At 42.4% G+C, this 7,504-nt stretch overlaps 1 protein-coding gene across 1 annotated transcript; it reads right to left on the bottom strand.

Moving 5' to 3' along the window:
* Positions 1 to 331: 331 nt before the first annotated feature.
* LOC139719458 (patched domain-containing protein 3-like) lies at positions 332 to 5,034 on the bottom strand. Its single transcript, XM_071630872.1, has 2 exons — positions 3,536 to 5,034; positions 332 to 2,566 (listed from the first exon to the last, which is right to left on the bottom strand). The coding sequence occupies exons 1-2, from the start codon at positions 4,533 to 4,535 to the stop codon at positions 819 to 821; spliced, it is 2,748 nt and encodes a 915-aa protein (XP_071486973.1). The 5' UTR covers positions 4,536 to 5,034; the 3' UTR covers positions 332 to 818.
* Positions 5,035 to 7,504: the final 2,470 nt, after the last annotated feature.

The following is a 7,504-nucleotide window of genomic DNA, read 5'->3' as shown; positions in this document are numbered from 1 at the left end:
CATTGAGCCTACATGTAGCTCAGTTCATGGCATATTTGTTAACTATTCAACTTTTTGAGGCCTCTCCGAGAGCCACACTATATGGCTGTATAAAAAGCATGATCTGGCTGCTGTACAACAGTATAAAAATCAAGGCTCACATGTGATTATACAGTGGACGGCATACAGAACCCAAAGTCTGTACAGAAATATACTGCCCCAAAAATGGATATAATAATGCAGATAATGACAACAATCCAACTACATGTTCATCAAAATGGATCAGGTCAGAAATACATACACCTGCCAGAAGAAAACGATTCACTATAGTCTTCATAATTTCTTCCACTGTTCCTTTTAGTGTTTGAAAGTTTGACCAATCACTGAACTCAAAATGTTTTGGAAATAAAACGAATTTCACAGCACCTGTGTTAAATATAGAGGTGAACAAATTAATTAAAAACTATCTACACATTCATCGCACCCACGCAACTGCTATACAGAGGTACTATACATGATGTACTAACAACTATGATGTACCTACACATTTGTCGCACAAGCACAGGCCCTGCTACACTTTGTATACAGAGGCGTACACAGCATTACCATATGGATTGCACAGAAAATATTACACTATGGCACACATATGACAGCCACAAGGAAGTATACATATGGAAAGAATGGGTGTACAACTTTGTATGATGTTCACATGGATGAGTCTACTTATGCCCACTTTTGAGACGTTAGGTGGATGGGAAAACAGTTCATGCATGACGTTAATTGAAGTCAGTTGATGGAAGGAGCGTCGGGTGCAAAGTTTGACAAGTGAAGTGCAGAAGTTACAGCACCGTGACACGGCCATCAAAGGTCGGGTAGACACGCAACACTGTTCCATCATCCATAAAGGCCAATTCCACCTTACCTGATTCTTGGTTCTTCTTCTGAGCAACATCCTCTTTCATCTCGTACGGAGAACCGCTGGAGGGAGGGGCCGTCATCTTGAAGCAACATCCAAGGGAGGAGAGCAGGACTGGTAGAAAGACCAAACTGTGCAGCATCCCGAAGACCATCACCATGAACATGATCTTGAAGAAAGCTCGGAAGATGTAGCTTGGCGACCAGTAGAGGGCCAGAATAGCCAGTATGGTTGACAACGCCCCCTGCATGATGGGCATGCCGAGGGAGTAGAGCGCCATCACCGAATGTCTCTCGGCTGCCGTCATCTTCCGTTGGCAGTCTCTGTGCTGAGCCTCGTGGTCGCAGAGGAAAGAGTAAGTGATGTGGGCGGAGAAATCGACGCTGAATCCGATGCAGAGGATGATGTTGATCATGGAAATGCCATCCAGAGGAACGTCCCAGAGCGACATGTAGCCGAAGATACCCACCTGGATGGAGACGATGCAAGCTGTTACCATGACAGCACAGAACGGATGCGGGATGAGCAAGAGGGCAACCAGGAACATGCTCCCTAAGGCGATGGAAAGATTCTGAAGTGTCAAGGGCCTGACGATGACAAACTGCTCATAAATTATGAACATTGGTGAGAACACTGTCATATTCATTTCGTTGTCCTTAACTCTTTTTCTCACATCAGCCATCATATCCATCTGCTGTGTTGTTGTGATCAAACTATCACCCAGCAGCATGAATCTTGATGCTTCTATGATAGTTTGATTGGATCCCTCCTGAAATACGATATCCTGAGAATATCTGGAAAACGCAGGCATTCTGAGAAAAAAATCAACAAGTAATGTCATAAAATATTCTGTCCTGGATTTTTCTGGAATGTTTGCCATATCAAGAAATTTTAAGTAGTCTCTTAGCCAGAACTCTGTACAGTCTGAAGAGTGAATGTACATGCTGCTTTCAAAATCCTGAACAATACGCTCCACATCTTCTTGTACCTTTGGACTACTGTAGTTGAGCTGATCCAGAATTGCAACGGACACTGCAGGGCCATACTGCGAAAAGTCTTTTGCCAACGTGTCAAAGTACTGGTGAGCTACAGAACCATCTCCAGCGAGTGATTTCATTTCCAGTCCCTCAGTAACAAAAAAGCATCCGTATGCTGCTCCTCCAATATAAACACAAAAGAGGAAAAGTGCCAGGATCTTGGCGGGTGTGGTCATGAGCGCAGGGCCGTAGTGCTCCTTGAAAAAGGTCATGAGGGCCGTTTCGCAGGACTGCTTCAGGTCCAGTCCTTGATCCTGCTTTGACAGCCCACCTGCACAGAACAGTTTGTAGAACTTGGACTTGGCCTCATCTCGGGGTACCACCTTCAGCATCGTGATGCAGTGACGCCCTGCTTCTTCTCGTCTCCCACTGTACACCATGCAGGCGCCAAAGAACGTGACTTGGAAGAGATAATCAAACACCACCGTCACACCGGTGAAGAGACAGAAGATGCGGACGGCCGGTAGTGGGGTGATCGCTCCTATCCCAAAAGCCAGAGCGTCTGTGATGCTGGTGATGGTGATGGAGACGGCTGCTTCAGAATATGCCTTTCCCATGCGCTCTTCCACTGTGCTTCTTGGATTGGTCTTGCGCCATGCTGCAAGCATGATGAACATATCATCAATGCCAATCCCTACACAGGACAAGTGGAAAGACACAAGAAAAATATATCCATGAAAAGACAGACACTAAAAGTTTACCTCTCATATATCTATGGCCACCTCAAAAACCATGGTAAACCACACACACACATATTTAAAAAAAAACCCACACAGATGTCCATGCTGAAAGGGACTAAAATCTGAATCTGCCTGCAGTGTACATGTATACGGGAAGAAAATTAGATGCAACTGTTTCCCTTCCTGTGATCATCTCAGACAACTGTATATATGGCCACAAAGATGTGCATACAAACAAACAAATAAACATTAAAGCTATTCAAAGGTCCAGCTAGGAACAACAATTTGTGTCTCTTTCAACCCATTAAAATAAAGTTTGAATCAAAACCTGTGGGAACCATTATGACAGACTAAGGTGTGACATTTGCCTAATATTTTGCGTGTTTACAGTTTGTTCCGTTCTTCTGCTCACCAAATTTACATGCTTAAATCTGCACAGTCTGCTGCAAAACAAGGGTGTTTGGAAAAGTATGAATTTAGGGAATTTAGTCTCTCCCTTATCCTAGCGCATTAATGTGTAAATCATAAAATATCTTTCACATCTATTGACAAAAAATACATCCCATGCAAAATCAAGTTCTGCATATTGTTATGTCGATGCAAAATCTATGCTGCAACAAATATGAACTTCTGATAACATTACACAAAAACAATTCAAAGTTTGGTCTTCAAGTTGTTTATCTAGCATAGTATGAAAGCTGATTCCTTCGCATTGCTTGTAGCATACCTGACAAATTGACAATTTTTCAATCATTTCTCCTGATTTTGTGCAGATTTAATGACTCTAACAGGGTCCATCTAATCTTTATACAAAAATCAGATAATATACAGTAATTAATATTAAGAGGTGCCAATCTAAAGTTAAGAAGATTTTTTTTTTTCATAGTTAAATTACCACAGGACTCAATGGTTCAATGACTTACCAATGATGAGAAAGGGCATGGATGCTGCCACAATGTTGAAGTGGAACCCAAGGAAGCACAAGAGCCCTGATGAGGCTGCGATGGCCAGCAAGGCTGAGATGAATCCCAAGCAACCGAGGATGGCCTTGCCCAAAACCCAGTCTGCCACCAGGCACGAGGCCACCGCGAAAGTCACCAGGAGAACGCACGTCACGGCGAAGAAGGGCAACACGGTGAGGGTCAGATTTGTGATTTCCCTTTCCAGCGTGTGTGACACGATGTATGAGAGAGCAACATGGTCGGATTGGAATCCATCAGCGTACTTGAGAAACTCCTTCTCCCATCTCCTACCGAGGGACTGGAATTTAGAAGTGGACTTCAGGTGATACGACAAGGACAGGAGTCCCGCAGTGGCTACCGTCGAGTTTTCTCCATCTTTCATCGTAACCTCTCCAAGAGAAGCACCAACAAACGTAACGCTCCTCTCCGATAAATGATGGAAGGGATGCGTCAAATTGATGCTGGACACCCGACTTGCATTAAAATCATACGCTTGGAGCACTGGGTTGACCAGACACGACCCTTCCCACATTGCACATAAACAGTCGTATCTGCATTCGGTATCATTCCAATCTTGCACAGTGACATCTTGTACACCGGCGTCAAAGCGCAATATTTCAGCGATGACAGCCTCGGTCAGAACATTATCACCAACCTTCGGCTTGACGATTACGTTAGAGCCCAGATCAGTCACGCCTTTTCCGCGATTTGGCAAATACGCCTCGTAGTCCACAGGAAAAATGTCATATATGATGTCGCTCTCAACTCGTGCCTGGCTCTCCTGAGGGGTGAACAGGTACATCACGTCTGTTTCAAGACGAATGAACATCAGCCCCGTCCCAAGGCCAAGTGCTACCAGGATTGATCCCAGCAGGAAGGGCAGAGGATGTCGACCTATTAGCTTGCCATATCTCGAAAAGAAGCTCACCAGCAACCTATCTATGCAATCAAAGTAGCCCATAGTTCCAATCAAATTTTAGTGCTCACAAGAAAATGAAGAAAAGTATAATTATATAGACAGCTGCATATTTTGCATGAACATGTTTGCAATGCAGCTATAATCTCATCGTGAATACCGTAGGATTTCTTTGGTGAGCGTGTGTTTAATGCAGCAGAAAGATTTGCAGCAGACAATCACATCCTATCCCCAACACCTAGGGGCATGAGCTCCTACTGTACACTAGTTGATCCCCACATCCAGCATTACACCTGGTGGGCCTCAAGAAGCCCTGGGTTCTCCCTGAGGTCTTGCCGTCATTTCTCACTGAGTCACTGCCGATCAGTGCTGTCTGAGCCTCCTTCTTTCTCTTCCTTTCCCCTGTCGTAAAAATAGAGTTACCCGCTCCAACAGCACACATATTTTATCTGTGTGCAGGTCACCACATCTCTGCAGAAGTCCCAGGTCAACGAACTCTTCTTGTCACTGGGAAAACAATCCACTTTGTGTTTCAAGGAAGTCCAAAGATCCATACATTGTATGTGACCTGAAAGAAAAACACACAAGCATCAAGGAGGTCAATTATATTCCAATGTCCGGTAAACCACTTGTGATATTTCTGCCAATGCCAAAACCCTTTGCTACATATGCAAACAGGATCATTATATCTCAACTAGCTCATGAATATTTAAAAGATCTATTTCTCTCCTAGGTTACTTTTTTTTTTTTATTTCTGCAAATCTCGAGTCAGATGCTATTTGTAAATTCTAAAAAGAATCATGAAAATATCAGAATCTGATCCCGACATGAATGTGACACGACAAGCATGTTTCTTCCTGGATTGCTGTGCTCCATGATTGTGATTTTAAGCGCTCCTGAAATTGTTAGGAGGTCACAATTTACAAAAAAAGAATTAGACGCGTGTTTGCTATATTAAACAGCACTACACCACAGTTCACTGTCAAGGTGATTTTGTTGAAGATTAAATGCTGGGAATTTGTTATCAGTGGAATGAGGCTGACAGGGTATTTTAGTTTTTCGATTGAGTTTCATAGTAAAGATGTCCCTTGCAGAACTGCATGGATTTATGAAATTTGTCAAAGTTACAGAAATATTACTGGATCATTTCTTGATCTTGGTCTTGATCTTGGAGTACAGTAATGAACAGAAAAATGCATGCGTGCATGTTACAATTGTGTCGAGAATCGGAGTTAATAGAATTTTCATGCTGTGTTTTTAAATTGGAGAATAGCACCTGACTCGCCAAATATGCAGTGTGTACAGTATGTGTAGACAATGCAACTGCATATAATGCAGACAATAGTGCGCATAGGCAATGCCAGTCATTGTAAGAAGTACAAAATTCAAGTTATTTTTACCACTAAAAGAGATGCTTCTGACAATGACAGTAAAAAAAGGTCATTTTTTATCATCACTTAAAGCAGCATCAGCAAAACAGAAAAATGGTAGTGATAACAGTGTAGTAATGAAATGATAACATCAACGACAACAGAAAGATATTCAACGAACAAAGAATGCTGATAAATTCTCAGCATTTAGGTGTGTAATAGTTACAGTAGGTACCGGTACTGTTCATCCTTGCCACCTGTAATGTGATCCTGTACCCAAGAAGAAGGTGGCAGGCCTCTAAACCTTTTTCTAAAGAAACGAGGTCATTTCCCTGTGAGAGTTCAGACTGTTTCCTGTATTATTGCCCAGATATGCTCTTTTCCTTTTGGGATCAGAGGATCTCAAAACAACACCTTCCCTCAGTGTTTGAAATAAGACAGTCACTTGTCTCTATATCATCAGTCTGAGTGCAGGCATGGTTGATGGCAGGTACTCAGTGATTAGTGTTCTATTTCATAAAGCTTTAGATCTCGCATCTTGTACATTTGAGGAGTTTTATTTCAAAATGAGCTAAGTGTCATCTTTAAACATTTCAAAGAATTACGTACATCATCAGATAAAGCAATGAAACCTTTCCAGTATTAACCTCAATTGTGACATGACAAGGAATATATCCTAGAAGTAATGATAAAAAATATCCTGTATTTTCTCATTATTTGTTTTTAGAAGCTTTAATCACAAATACCTCAACTTAACAAGAATACATACATGTACAATGTAGTTAGCTTGTTTTGCAATAAAACTCTTCATTAATTTTCTAATACTGATGGCTACTGTACAGGGAATGAATTTCCTGGTGTTGCATCGCAAATTGCAATGCATTCTGGATATGACTGCTATGACACAGAGACTCCAACTCTCCCGTTTTCGACGGGAGATCTCCCGCCGAAAACCCATTTTTGCAAAATCTCCCGTTCTCCCGCTGGAGATTTGATTTCTCCCGCCCTGGCTCTGTGTCTCCCGGTGAAAAGGATTTCTTACTTTTTGCTATCTTATGTTGAAAAAATAAGCCTTAGATAGCACCAGAGAACATCTAGAACCCTACGAACTTCGCGCTTTGCACACATCAACTTGGAGTCTCCCGTTTGCTAGGGGTTTCGGGCGGGAGAATCTCCAGATCAGAAGGTGCTTGGGGTTGGAGTCTCTGATGACAAGCTACAACATCAGTAGCAACTTCAGACATTGTGCCACTTTGCATGCAGTTCACTGATGTGTGATCAATTCCTTGAAAGTTATTGTGCAGGATTTGCAGGACAAACAAACCTATGCAGTGGTGGATCCAGGGGGAGTGCACCAGGACACCCCCCTTTACTTCTGGTAAAATGGGGGGGGGGGGGTGCGTGCTAATTTTGAAAAGGCGCCCCCTCTTTACAGAATTCCTGGATCCGCACCTGCTATGTGAATAAAAACTCTTGTGTTAAAAAGCTATGATGGCCCAATACAAGTAGATTGTGCCACTACTGAAACACACAAGTTATTAAAGAAATGGAAATAATTCACTAGCTTACTGTTCGTACTGAACACAGCATGATCTGCAAAAACAATGAAAAAGAGTTCTACATGATGTATTCAAAATCTGCTTA

Source organism: Diadema antillarum, unplaced genomic scaffold (assembly GCF_040938485.1).
Source record: "Diadema antillarum isolate AM-2024a unplaced genomic scaffold, OU_Dant_1.0 scf00000111, whole genome shotgun sequence".
In the NCBI taxonomy this organism is placed as follows: Eukaryota; Metazoa; Echinodermata; class Echinoidea; order Diadematoida; family Diadematidae; genus Diadema; species Diadema antillarum.
The sequence above is the reverse complement of the archived record's forward strand: the minus strand, read 5'-3'. Positions and strand labels throughout refer to the sequence as shown.